Source organism: Rattus norvegicus, chromosome 2 (assembly GCF_021556685.1).
Source record: "Rattus norvegicus strain SHRSP/BbbUtx chromosome 2, alternate assembly SHRSP_T2T, whole genome shotgun sequence".
NCBI classification, from domain to species: Eukaryota; Metazoa; Chordata; class Mammalia; order Rodentia; family Muridae; genus Rattus; species Rattus norvegicus.
Window position 1 is genome coordinate 184,748,542 of NC_141535.1, and position 14,362 is coordinate 184,762,903.

The 14,362-nt window shown below is 44.9% G+C and overlaps 1 protein-coding gene across 2 annotated transcripts; it reads left to right on the forward strand.

Moving 5' to 3' along the window:
- Nucleotides 1–1,770: 1,770 nt before the first annotated feature.
- On the forward strand, nucleotides 1,771–13,339 carry Vps72 (vacuolar protein sorting 72 homolog). 2 transcript variants are annotated; one of them, NM_001107695.1, is made up of 6 exons: nucleotides 1,786–1,963; nucleotides 7,887–8,039; nucleotides 8,299–8,413; nucleotides 9,849–10,025; nucleotides 11,481–11,625; nucleotides 12,774–13,339. In NM_001107695.1, exons 1-6 carry the CDS (start codon nucleotides 1,847–1,849, stop codon nucleotides 13,159–13,161), a joined length of 1,095 nt encoding a protein of 364 aa, NP_001101165.1. In that variant the 5' UTR covers nucleotides 1,786–1,846; the 3' UTR covers nucleotides 13,162–13,339. The 2 variants fall into 2 exon arrangements, with proteins under 2 accessions (XP_087480210.1, NP_001101165.1); XM_087624084.1 differs by lacking the exon at nucleotides 11,481–11,625 and having other exon boundaries at nucleotides 1,771–1,963; nucleotides 12,774–13,336.
- Nucleotides 13,340–14,362: the final 1,023 nt, after the last annotated feature.

Genomic DNA, 14,362 nt, shown 5'->3' on the forward strand with positions numbered 1-14,362 from the left:
ACTGTTGCCATCTTCAGACACACCAGAAGAGGGCACCAGATCCCCGTTACAGATGGTTGTGAGCCACCAGGTGGTTGCTGGGATTTGAACTCAGGACCTCTGTTAAAACAGTCAGTGCTCTTAACTGCCAAGCCATCTCTCCAGCCCTCATCTCGACAATCTTAAAAATGTAAAAAGCGGGGCTGGGGATTTAGCTCAGTGGTAGAGCGCTTACCTAGGAAGCACAAGGCCCTGGGTTCGGTCCCCAGCTCCGAAAAAAAGAACCAAAAAAAAAAAAATGTAAAAAGCATGTCTCATTTTACAGTCAAAAATGTGAGATTCAGAAATGTAAAGCTACTTGTACAAGGTCACACTGCTGAAAGACTTTCAAAGTCTAGGGATTTGTTTTATTTTGCTTTGTCCAGATCTTCCAGTTCAGTCTCTTTCCCAAATGCTGGGATTATAAACCTCAAACATCACACTTTTGACATTGCTGCTGCTACTTGTTTTTGTTATCGTTTTAAAACAGGGTCACACTATAGCCCTGGTTGGCCTGAAACTTGCTATGTAGACCGGGCTCTAACTTGTAGAGATTCCTGGCCTCTGCATCCTGAGGGTTAGAATTAAAAAGGTGTGGAATGCTAGGCCAAGTACTTAGTTGCTTGTGGTTTTGTTTTGTTTTTGAGACAAGAGTTTTCTACATGGCTGAGGCTGGCCTGGAACTTCCATTGCTCAGTCCCTACGTGATCTACTATGCTCCTTGAACTTTCCAGCCCAGGAACTGGGCTGCCCTTCCTCCAGAAGCTCCTCCCTACATAATGTAAACATTTCAGTCTGTCTCTCACTCTTTTCTCTTTGCCTGCACTCATACTTTCTATCTCCCTGTCCCCCTTCTCTTCCAATGGTAACTCCCCTGGCCTCAACCCTTGTGGTCAGTGAATTTGCCTAAGAGTGGCTTCCCAATAAACCTGCCTTTTATATAATCTAATTTGGCTTGAATTGGATCATTTCACCAGCAGAGAAATAACCTATCAGGGCACATAAAGCTTAACAAGCACACCCCCAGACTCGTTTTTACTTTTTAAAATTTGAAACAAAATTCTGCTGAATTACTTAGACAGGTCTTGAACATGTGGTTCTCCTACCCCATTGATGAGAATACAGGTCTGACTGCCATTGAAGTTTTAGAGGAAGGGAACTAAAAAGTCAGGATATTTTGTTTTGGTTTAAAGACTTATTTACTTATCCATTCATTCATTGTATGTGAGTGTACTGTTGCTCTCTTCAGACACACCAGAAGAGAGCATCAGATCTCACTGCAGATGGTTGTGAGCCACCAGTAGATGGGAATTGAACTCAGGACTCCAGAAGAGCGAGCAGTCAGCGCTCTTAACTGCTGAGCCATCTCTCCAGCCCCAAGGCCAGGGTTTTTAGAAAGGCTTCTAGGAGAATTAAAAAGCAAGAGGGAGTGGAGAGGGAAAGGAGCTTGCTATGAGGCGGCACACCTTTAATTCCAGCACTGGGAGGCAGAGGCAGGAAGATCTATACGAGTTCTAGTGCAGCTTGCTTTACATAGATAGTCCAGGGCAGCCAGGACTGTAAAGAGAGAACCTGTCTGTAGAAAAACAAACAATAAAAAATATGGGTAAGGAGGAGGAAACCTGGTAGTGTATCCCAGGAGCTACCTAAGGGGAAAAGACGAGGAAAAGAAAAGGCGTCGAGTGCTCGACGCTCGACTGCTTTTGCTTGCAGACGCCGGACTTCCGTCATTGGCGGTCGCCCGCAGGAAATAGTGTCGAGTGCTGATCGGCGAGAACCCGGAGCTGGGTAAGGGGCTGCTGGCGGCGGCGCAGTCTCTGTAAGCGGTATGAGTTTGGCTGGGGGCCGAGCCCCACGGAAAACCGCTGGAAACCGGCTTTCTGGGCTCCTGGAAGCAGAGGAGGAAGATGAGTTCTACCAGACGACTTACGGGGGCTTCACTGAGGCAAGAGCCGGGCCCAAGAAGAGGGAGGCGAGGAAGCGGAGTCTTGTAGGGAAAAACCCTAGACAAAGAGGAAGGGGGCGGGGATTGAGAAAGGCTCGGAAAGATGTGCTCCTAGCTGGCGGTGGACGCTGTGCGTGTGCGTGTGTGTGAGGACCCGGTCCAGAAACAGATTTAATTAGCATACTCTCTTTTTCAGCTTTCAAATCACAGCATACTGTTTTCTTAGATGACCCTTTATTGACTGTCCTAAGAGAATCCCCATTTAATTTCCATCATAGAAACAAAATTTCAGCTTGCAGTTAGATTCGGTTTACTTCTCATTTTCTGATTGGTTTTAAGGTCTGTAACAGAGTTCGATTTTTTAGTACAGGGCTGACACTTAGCTATATTTTTATTAATAGAAGCTGTTCATTGATTGAATATATATTGCATACCCAGATCAGCATACCATATATAATTAATAGCTTGTGGTGGACTCCTTGGGAACATTAAAAACTTCCTGAGGCTGGGACTATATTGTAGTTCAGCGGTCGATCACTTGCCCTAGATCCTGGATTACTGGCCCCTAGCAATAAATAAAAGCAAGCTCTATCCTGCAGGGCAGCTGCCTGGGATCACAGTCAATTTGAGGATACTGTACGATAAAGACTGTATGATAAAGACTTATATTCTAACAGGTGAGAGGGTTGTGCCTGGTCTTTTAAGTTGTATTATGTTTGTGTGCCAGCATAGGAAGCTCAAAGGGCAACTTGGAGTTCAGCCTCTATATCATGTGATCGCAAGGACACAAACCCAGCAACTTGCTTCTGCCACCATATGGCCAGCTAAGGTGCCTCCACCCCTGACCTGACACCTCCACCCACTCAGTGTTCTTCTGTGAAGACTTGGCTGTCCTAGAACTCAGAGACCTCCCTGCCTTTGCCTCTGGAGTGCCTCTACCCCTGGCCTTACATAGATTTTGTTTGTTTGCTTTCTTGCTTTTATTTTTAATTTATTTTTTATATTTTAGATTTACTTATTTTTATGTGTGTTGATGTTGGCTACATGTATGTCTGTGAGAGGGTGCTAGAGCCTTTAGGACTGGAGTTACAGACAGTGCTGAGCTGCCATGTGGGTGTTGGGAATTTGAACCTAGGTCCTCTAGAAGAATAGCCAGTGTTCTTAACCACTGAATGGTCTCACCACTACCATATATAAATATATATTTTAAAGAGGGTTGCTACACGTGGTCTCAAAGTTTAGGTAGCCCTTCTGCCTCAGACTCCTGAGTCCTGTAACTGTAAGTATTTGTCACTACCCTTGGATTTCCCTTCCCACCTCCCAGTCAGATTTTGTAGGTCATAGTGAAGCTGTATTAAGCAGTTTGACTTCTCATTTAAAGGTCTGAAATCGGGGCTGGGGATTTAGCTCAGTGGTAGAGTGCTTACCTAGGAAGCGCAAGGCCCTGGGTTCGGTCCCCAGCTCCGAAAAAAAGAACCAAAAAAAAAAAAAAAAAAAAAGGTCTGAAATGAAGCATCAAAGCTCCATCATTAAATTTTTGGTTAGAAAGATTTCTTTAGTGCTGGTAATCTCGGAGAGGTGGTGCAGGAAGATGACCTCCGGTTCCAGACCACATGGGTTGTGTTTCCAGTTCCATCCTGACTCAGCCTTACAGACCAACCAACCCTAATGAGTAAATGAGTAAAGCCTAAAGAGGACAAGGGCTGGGCTGGGCATGACACTTGCTCAGGGTCATCTTGTTTAGCTTAGCTGGAGGTTCCAGCTCCCAGCACCACAGAGTGGATGGAGGTGGATATGGGATAGTGTTAGGGTTGAAGGGAAGATTTTGGAAAGAGAGTAGACAGGACTTTATGACTAACCAGGAGTCACTATGTACACAGCTTTAATAAACTAGTTTAAAATAGATCTCTCTCATCCTTCAAGTTTCACTTCCTATTCCTGTCATTTTATGAGTCGTTATTTAATACGTGCACCTCATGCTTCCAGAAAGGATATGTAACAAGGCTTACAATGGAAACAAAGGTTAGAAACAGTAAAAATAGAAAATGAGCAGAACAAAATGTATTAATGTATGAATAAATAAGTAAAACTATATATATATATATATAATTAAAAGTAATTTTACCAAGAATCCATGTTAAAATGGAAATAGCATTTGATAGCTGTGAGTTTTCTAGCAGCCAAACTAAATTTGTTCTTTTGTAAGACCGAAGTATACAGTATACTCAAGAAAGACAAATTTATTTAGCACTAAATTCTAGGGAGAATTTCTTATTACTTATACGGGGTCCAACTGAAGTAATGGGGTTTGATAGAGAACGTTCTCCTGTGTATTAAAGGCCTGGAGAAGAGCCCAGCGTAATGACAGAAAGTCCACAGTGCGGTAAAACACGGACACTGAGCAGGAGCACAGTGGGAACTTGCTCTGCCGTCTGGTGATGCTTTATCCCAGAGCAGAGCCGAGAGAATTAATGTGTTCTGAGTCACTTTCACAGACATTTGTCAGAAGAATGGTGGTCATTTGTGCTGCCTAACTTAGAGTATCAGTCCTTTGTTATATGCTTGCTTAGGCAGCATTAATCCATTGGTCGTGTCCCTGATTGAGAGGAGAGAGCATATGCCAAGCCCAGTTGACGTCCCCTCACAATGACACCCCTTCCCAGGGTAGCTGCCATTGACACCTTAGCCTATATTACCTCAGGTTGCACTTTAGGCCTTTCTAACTCCCAGTTCCCATAGCTTTCTGCAGTATTCCATGGACATACACGTGAGTGGATCCCGTTATCTATAGTGGTATTCAAATATTCTTCTGTCTCAGTGCACATGAAGAAGGACAGATTCTCTCAGCAACTGTACCTCTACAGTGATGATCAACAAGTGAGATAAGTCAGATGAGGTAATTGAGCCTCATGGCCTACAGAATAAGCCCTAAATTTATTTATTGGCTTTGAAATTTAAATTTCTCCATAGAGGGCCTAGAGTAGTGAGACAGCTCAGCTGTTAAGACCACTTGCTGCTTTTGCCAAGAACTGGATTTGGTTCCTAGCACCACAATGATGGTTTACAACCATCCATAACTCTTCATTCTAAAGGATCTGACTCCCTCTTCTCACCTCCTTGAGCACACACCCACATATGAACATACAGACATGCAATTAAAACACTCAATCTACATACAATAAATTGGAAAAGGTGCAGGTTCTTTTGAATCTTATAAGTCCAGAGAGCATGCACTGTTGGAAGTAGGCTGTGTTGAAGACAGAGCAGTCAGCTAATAGGCTTCTTTTTCTCTTTTTTTAAAGATTTTATTTATTTATTTATTTATTTATTTGATGTATTTGAGTCCACTGCAGCTGTCTTCAGACACACTGGAAGAGGGCAACAGATGGTTGTGAGCCACCATGTGGTTGCTGGGATTTGAACTCAGAACCTCTGGAAGAGCAGTCAGTGCTCTTAACTGCTGAGAAATCTCCCCAGCCCCCAACAGCTTCTTTTTAACTTTAAATGTTTGCCATTTACTTATGGGGGAGGGCTCATGTGTCACACATATACGTGAAAGCCAAGGGATGCCTTGGAGGAGTTGTTCTCTCTAGCAGATGGGTTCTGGGATCAGGTGGCAAATTCCTGCTGAGCCATTTTCCTGCCCTAACATGGCTTCTTGAAAGTAAAAAGCTCTCTGTGCTTGGGTCTGAATCCTTATTCCATAACTATGCTGTGTGTACCTGTCTGCCTTTTCACCCACCTGTACTTCTGTCTTCTTGGCCATTTTGAACAATAAGTGTGTATTAAATCAAGGCTCATCTCCTGTTCTGTCCTTCAGAGTGATGCAGCAGGTTCAGCAAACTGCAGTTGGCTCAGATCTGGCCCACTACCTGTGTTAATGCACACTGTATAGTTTCCCTGCTAGGTTTGGTAGCGGGCCTGTAAGCCCAGCCCTTGGGAAGTAGGTGCAAGAGGATCAAGAGATGAAGGTCATCCTTGGCTACACAGAGCTTGAAGGTAGTTTGGGTAAAATGAGGCTGATTTTATTAAAACAAAACAGGGACTAGAGAGGGGTACTGCTCTTTCAGAGGACTTGGGTTCAGTCCCCAGCCCCCATGTCAGTTGGCTCACAACAGCCTTTAATTCCAGGATCGAGGGATCTTCACTTACTTATCTCGTGTGTGCACACATGCATGTGCCTGCACATGCACACACATAAGCATACAAATGCATGCATGCACATGTAAGAAAAGTAAAAATTCTAAAGAAAAGAGTTTCCCTTCCTTTGGCTTTTTATAAGGACGTAATGTCTAAAGCTTAGATCTGTTAGATAGCCAGACTGTTCTGATTTGCTTTTTTTTCCCTGTTGTTTTTGAGACAGGTCTTTCTGTATACATAGCCCTGGCTGTACTGGAATCTGCTATGTAGACCAGGCTGGCTTTACAGAGATCCACCTGCCTCTGCCTCCCAAATGCTGGAATTAAAGGTACCTACCACCATTTCCAGCCTGCAGCCTTCTTTTTTTTAAACACTGATAGAGGTTGAAGCCAAGGTCTACTCTATGGTTGAGCTATAGCCCCAGCCAAAAGCGTAGCCAGACTGGCCTCAGACTCATGATCCTTCCTCAAATGTGCCACCATTGGTCTCTCCTTGTTTTTATTTATGTGGGTTTTTTTTTTTTTTTATTAACTTGAGTATTTCTTATATACATTTCAAGTGTTATTCCCTTTCCCGGTATCCGGGCAAACATCCCCCTCCCCCCTCTTTATGTGGGTTTTTAAAAAAGGCTTTAGTTTTACTTTGTGTATGTGGATGTTTTGCTTATATAGTATGTGTACCACATGCATGCATTGCTTGTGGATATCAGAATGGGCTATGATCCCCTGGAGCTGGAGTTATAGGGGTTGTCAGCAGCCATGTGGGTGTCTAGAATTGAGCCCAGGGCTTCCAAAATTGCAGCAAGTGCCATCTCTCTAGCCCCAGTTTCTGTTCTCGTTACAGGGTTTCATGTTCTTCAGATTGGCCTCAAACTGGCAGCATCTCTGGCTAGAGATGACTTTGAACTTCTTTTTTATTATTGTTTTTAATGTATTGTTTATTTTAATTTTATATGCATTGGTATATGTCTGTGTGAGCATACCCAAACCTGGATCCCCTGAAAGAACAGCTAGTGTTCTGAACAGCCGAGCCATCTCTAGCCCCGGTGACCTTGAACTTGTGACCCTCCTGCTTCCACCTCCTTAGCACTAAGATTACAGTTTTACACTACAGCCTCGTAATTCAGTGGTGGAAATTGAGTGGACTAGATAAGCATTGTTCCAACTGAGCTCTATCCTCAGCCCTGACTGAGGGTTTTGGGAACGGCATCTCTTATGACCTCTAGTTAGCTGAGGAATTTTATTACAACTTACTTATTTGGTTGTTTTGTTTTCTTTCCAAGTAGAGTCTCGATGTAGCTTATGCTGTCCTAGACCTCACTGTGTAACCTGGGCTCCCCTCAGATTCACTGCAATCTAGGTCCTGAGTGCTGGATTATAGTCATGAATCGTCACTACTCATGGCTCAGCTACAACTTCTTTTCATCACAGTGTCCTATCAGTCGGTAAATGAGGGCAGAGCACGTCCTTTAGATCCCCAGTGATTGACAGTCTCCAGTAACACGGGAAGACAGGGTACTAAGCTAAGAACCGTGAACTGAAAAGACTTTGTGGGGAGTGAAGAGCCAAATAAGAAAGAATTGGATAGGGGTTGGGGATTTAGCTCAGTGGTAGAGCGCTTGCCTAGGAAGCGCAAGGCCCTGGGTTCGGTCCCCAGCTCCAGAAAAAAAGAAAGAAAGAAAGAATTGGATGTTTCCTTGTCAGGGGAGTAAATTAACCCACTTGTCCTTGAGGAAGGTTAACAGTGCCATGGCCGGCCTGTTCTCACCACCCTGTGTCCTCAGGAGTCTGGAGATGATGAGTATCAAGGAGACCAGTCTGATACAGAGGACGAGGTAGACTCTGACTTTGACATCGATGAAGGAGATGAACCGTCCAGTGATGGGGAAGCAGAAGAGCCCAGAAGGAAGCGCAGAGTCGTCACGAAAGCCTATAAGGTACAGGGACCTGGCTTCCTTGCACCTTTTTAATTTTTTTTCTTACAGGGTGGGGTGAAGTTGGGTTTGTTTGTTTGAAACAACGTCTTGCTATGTAGATCAGGCCGGCCTCAAAGGAAGAGTCCAACCTCCTGCCCCCAAGTTGTTGGGGTTAAAGCCCCAGCTCTGACTTTCTCAGTTGTGTCCTCTTGCTGCGTGCTGGTTTTCTCTGATACCCTCATCTCTTGGTTTCTGGTATCTGTTTCTAACTTGTCCCCAGGAGCCTCTAAAGAGCTTGAGGCCTCGCAAGGTCAGTACCCCAGCAAGCAGCTCCCAGAAGGCCAGAGAGGAGAAGACGCTGCTGCCACTGGAGCTACAGGACGATGGCTCTGACAGTGAGTTTACATCTGCTGACCACATTTAATTGTGATGATTAAATGTTCTGTCTGCATTAGGTTGAAGTTGATAACCATTGTTTTGTAAAGAGAATCCTAGTGTGTGTGTGTGTGTGTGTCTGCCTGTCTGCTTGGGTGTATGTGCACTTGTATGTGCAGATGTGTACAGAGGCCAAAAGAGTTAGTTACAGACTTGTTCCGTGTGTGCCGTGTGAGCCACTGTCTCAGCTCCAGTGGTCATAAGCGCTCAGAAAACACTTTCAACACCACTGAGCCAGCTCTTCAGCCCCAAAAAAATCCTTATTCTTAGAAATAGTTCTGGGCCAGATGGTTCAGGCTTGTAAACAACAATTACTCAAAAGGCTGCCAGCAGGAGAGTAACAAGTTCAAGGCCATCCTGTGCTACACAGCAAGTTAAAGCTGGCCCCAACCACTTAGTGAGACTGTCTAGAAATAAAAACATGAAGACCAACATCTCAGAATGTAAAGATGTTGGTTGCCAAGCCTGAGCTCTGTCCCCAAGATCCATGTGGTTTAAGGAGAGAACCAACTCCTGAAAATTCTCTGATTTTCACATGTGCTGCCCTCCCAAATATTATTTAAAAAATTAAGGTATTGGGGTTGGGGATTTAGCTCAGTGGTAGAGCGCTTGCCTAGGAAGCGCAAGGCCCTGGGTTCGGTCCCCAGCTCCGAAAAAAAAAAAAATTAAGGTATTAATAAAATATAACATGAGAAGGTCTAGGGATGTAGCTTACTGGTAGAGAATTTAATCCCCAATAACACAAAAAATAAAAATACTAAATTCTTTAAGAGAAAGCTGTGTACAACTTAACTTTTTTTTTTTTTTTTTAATATAACCTGAGTCATTAAAAGTACTAGGAATCTACGGAATGGAATGAATGGGGTGTGCTGTTCATAGTAGGTGATGTGATTAAGATTAAAGGCTGTAGGCATTATTTGTATTATTCTTGCTAAATTTGTTTTTTAGTAAGCTTAAATTGTTTAAAAAATTTTTTTTAAAATAGCTAAGAAAGTAGCCTTGCAGTACTGGCACACTCCTTTAATCCCAGCCCTAAAGAGGCAGAGTTCAAGGGCGGCCTGGTCTACAGTACAAGTTCTGGATGACCAGAGTTACACAGAGAAGGGTCTTAAAGCCCCTTCCATCACCCCACCCCACCCCACCCCAACAAAAAAGAAAAGAAAACAAAAAGAAGCTAGAAATGTGCTGGCTGTGGTGGGCAGGCCTCTGATCCCAGCGCTCCAGAGGCAGAGGCCCGAGCAGCTCTGAGTTCGAGGTCAGATGCTCACAGAGTGAAGTCCAGGACAGCCAGAGCTACACAGTCAGAACGTACTTTTTTTTTTTTTTTTTTAAAGAAAAAGAAGAGAACAAAGTAGAAATGAGTTGAAAACTCTCTTCCAATCTCACTTTTTGTAGGCCGCAAGTCCATGCGTCAGTCTACAGCTGAACACACACGACAGACGTTCCTTCGGGTTCAAGAGAGGCAAGGACAGTCCCGGAGGCGGAAGGGTCCGCACTGTGAACGACCACTAACCCAGGAAGAGCTGCTCAGGGAGGCCAAGATCACTGAAGAGCTCAACTTACGTTCACTCGGTCAGTCTGGTTTGGGAAAGTAGGTACAGACACTGAGGTGCGTGAGACCAGAGACCTGGAAAAATGGAGATTTAAAGCAGAATAATTAGAAAGTTCGTACTTAATATTCCCAGCATTGGGGAGTTCAAAGCCAGCCTGGTCTACTTAATCAGTTTCTGCCTAGCCAAGACTATGTATATGGAGCCCGTCTTGAAACATGCAAAGGGAAATAAACACACAAAAAGAAGAAATGAGTGTGTAATAGGAGAGGGTACTAGGCATCTGGAGTCTTGGTGGGGTTTGGGGGTGGGGAGAGTGTCAGTTTGATTGAGGTCCAGTTGGTATAAAATAACGGTTGGCTGGTTTTTCCTTTTCTGAGAGAAAGCAGTAGCTCCAGTCAGACACAGGCCAGACACAGTGGTAGAGATCCATGAGCTCAGTGTATGGAAGGTAGAAACAGGAGAGTCAGGCACTCAAGGCCAGCCTGGATTATGGGAGTCCCAACTCTATGAGTCAGGGAGAGATTTCTAGGGGGGCTCTGGCCAGATTTGAGAGGACTGTGTCCACAGCGCCCACATGGAGAAACAGTGTGGTTCATTCAGGGGTAAAGGACCAGAGGAGTCGTGATCTGTTTATTCACTAACAGATGTGCATGCAGTGTTGCATGGTCCTGATAATGTGTAGCTAATGTGAGTTACTATGCCCTTCATGGTGCAAACAGCTATACCAACATTGAACTGACAGTGTGCCACCAGATCTAAGCACTAACACAGTGTAGCCAGCCATGGGAACTGAGGGGGTTACAGAGAAATTCCTGAAAAGAGTCACTTAGGTTAGCTTTTTTTTGCCCTTTTAGAATGCAGACTTGGAGGCTGGAGAGATGACTCAGTGGTTAAGAGAACTGACTGCTCTTCCAGAGGTCCTGAGTTCAATTCCCAACAACCACATGGTGGCTCACAACCATCTATAATGGGATCTGGAGCCTTCTTCTGCCCTGCAGGCATACATGCAGGCGGAACGCTGTGTACATAATAAATAATTTTTAAAAAGATATGCAGACGCAGCTGGGCAGTGGTTGTACACACACCTTTTATCTCCGCACTTGGGAGGCAGAGGCGGGCAGATCTCTGAGTTCCAGGACAGCCAAAGCCACACAGAGAAACCCTATCTCAAAAAACAAAAAAGAAAACATGAAAACGAAAGCAAAAACAAAATCACAGGACAGAGCCCAGAGAGATGCCATAGCTCAGCAGGTGAAGGCACTTGGTGACAGCCCTGTTGTCCCGAGTTCAGTTCCTGGAATCCACGTGATATGAGCAGAGAACTGACTCCAGCATGTTGTCATCTGACCTCTCCATATGTGTGTTCACGTACATACACTCTCATAAGTACACAAGAGAATTTAAATAGACCTCGGGACAGAGTGTAGGAAAAGGGAAACTGACCATTCTATCATGTCTCCCTTTGATCCTGAAGAGACCTATGAAAGGCTTGAGGCTGACAAAAAGAAGCAGGTTCACAAGAAGCGGAAGTGCCCTGGGCCAATAATCACCTACCATTCAGTGACGGTGCCACTTGTTGGGGAGCCAGGTCCCAAGGAAGAGAATGTGGATGTGGAAGGGTGAGTGAAGCCCGTGTTCCTGGCCTCTCTTAGAGCTCACTTTCCTCACAGCACATATTCAGACCTCAGCTCATTCCTGGCTTGTGCTGGAGTCTGCTAGCACGAGTTGAATAGTCTCTGAGTGGGGCATGAGGATGATTAAAGAAAAGGCAGAAGACCCAGGACGAGAGAGAGATTTGGGAGGACTGTCAGTGAACACTGTAGTTGCCCCAATTTTAGCCTTCTTGTAGCCCACAGAGTCTCGGGATATAAAACTATCAAGCTAGCAGAAACAATTGTTACCATTTATATAGGATATCTGTTCCCATCTGGAGGCCTCCCTGTTCCTTCCTCCAAGGTTAATAGAATCTTGAGCCTTAAGTCTATCTCCTCCTGACGTTTTATGTGTTAGCAGGCCAGGAAATCTGGAAGCAGACCCTGACCTGCCTTGACTCTGCCTGGCAGGCAGACTTTTACTCTACTTAAGAAGCAAATGGGGGTTGGGGATTTAGCTCAGTGTTAGAGCGCTTGCCTAGGAAGCGCAAGGCCCTGGGTTCCGTCCCCAGCTCCGAAAAAAAGAACCAAAAAAAAAAAAAAAAAGAAGGAGAAGCAAATGACTCCTGACACTTCCTGTTTTGTTTTCTTGAGCTGGTGTCACTCTCTAACTCTGGCTGGCCTGGAGCTCATTATGTAGCCCAGGCTAGTTCCAAATTCATGATCTACCTGCCTCTTCCTCCTTAGTATTGGGATCACAAATGAGAATCATCATGCCCAACTTTTTATTTTCTTTCTTTAGTTGATTTCTTTCTTATTTCTTTATTTACTTATGTGCATAAGTGTTTTGCCTGCTTGTATGTCTGGCCTGGTACCCATTGAAGGCAGAAGAGGGTGACATACTCCTTGGAGCTGGAGTTAGAGATGTGTGTGTGCCACTGTTTGGGTCCTAGTACTCAAACCTACATCCTCTGGGAGAGTAACCCAGCTCTTAACTGCTGGACCATCTTCCAGCCCCATAGCCAGCTTTTTTGTTGTTAAAACAGTTATTTACTCTGTATCCAGCAGCTTGTAACTCAGAAATCTTCCCTTGGCCTCTCAAATACTATACCTAGCCTACCTTCTTTATCTATCTCCAGCCTTCTCAGCATTTGTGGTTCTTCTCTTGCCCTCAGACTTGATCCTGCTCCTACGTCCTCTGCACTGACTGCACATGCTGGCACTGGACCTGCCGTCCCTCCTCCTCACTGCTCACGTACCTTCATCACATTCAGTGATGATGCCACGTTTGAAGAATGGTTCCCCCAAGGGCGACCACCAAAGGTCCCTGTTCGGGAGGTCTGCCCAGTGACCCACCGTCCAGCTTTGTACCGGGACCCTGTTACAGACATACCCTATGCCACTGCTAGAGCCTTCAAGATCATCCGTGAGGCGTACAAGAAGTACATCACTGCCCACGGACTACCACCCACTGCCTCAGCGCTGGGCCCCGGGCCCCCACCCCCCGAGCCACTCCCTGGCGCTGGGCCCCGAGCCTTGCGTCAGAAGATTGTCATCAAATAGAGGCACCTGACCCCTACCTAAAGTCCCTCTCCTGACCTGGCTCCACTCTGCCCCTCCCTTCCCATCTCTGTCCTTGTTGACCTTTGCCATGGTTTTTCCTCAGGTCCTCCCTAGTCATTTGTTTGCTTGTGCTCTTCGGTTTTTTTTAATCTAATAAAGTGGTAGAAATGTAAAATCCTTTCTGTCTGATGTATAGGGTTGGGGGCAAGATATATTTATGACTGTGAGTGTGTGTTTAGGTTGTTTTGGGTTATTTTTTTGTGCTAGGAATGAACACATGACCTTGTTTTTGCTGGACAATGATCCACTGCTAAAAGAACCCCTCTATCCCGTTTGTTTTCTCCCCCTTTCCCTCCTCTTTTCCTTTCTTTTTTTTTTTTTTTTTTTTTTTTTCTTTTTCTCTACACAGCCCAGATTGGCCTCAGGTAAGATCTCTCTGCCTTTGCTCTCCAGTGATAGAACTAGTCTTGGCTGCCACACTGTGTCCCTAGGCCTTTTATTGTTTGATAGCATTTGTTAAGAGTTGCCCGTTGTGGGGCTGGGGATTTAGCTCAGTGGTAGAGCGCTTGCCTAGGAAGCGCAAGACCCTGGGTTCGGTCCCCAGCTCCGGAAAAAAAGAACCAAAAAAAAGAGTTGCCCGTTGTGGGGCTGGGGATTTAGCTCAGTGGTAGAGCGCTTACCTAGGAAGCGCAAGGCCCTGGGTTTGGTCCCCAGCTCCGAAAAAAAGAACAAAAAAAAAAAAAAAAAGAGTTGCCCGTTGTTTTTCTTTTGTGTGTATGGGTGTTTTGCTTGCACATAGGTGAATACCATAGCATACATGTTGTACATAGAGACCCAAAGATAGCATTGAATCCCCTGGAATGAACTTACCATTGTAGCTGCCATGTTGGTGCTGGGAATTGAACCCAGTTCCTCTAGAAGAGCAGCCAGTGTTCCTTTTTTTTTTTTTTTTTAAGATTTATTTATTTTATTTATATAAGTACACTAGCTGTCTTCAGACACACCAGAAGAGGGCATCAGATCTCATTACAGATGGTTGTGAGCCACCATGTGGTAGCTGGGAATTGCACTCAGGGCCTCTGGAAAAGCAGTCAGTGCTCTTAACCACTGAGCCATCTCTCTCTAATGTCCCTTTGTGTGTGTGTGTGTGTGTGTGTGTGTGTGTGTGTGTGTGTGTGTGTGTGTGTGAGTGTGTTGTGTG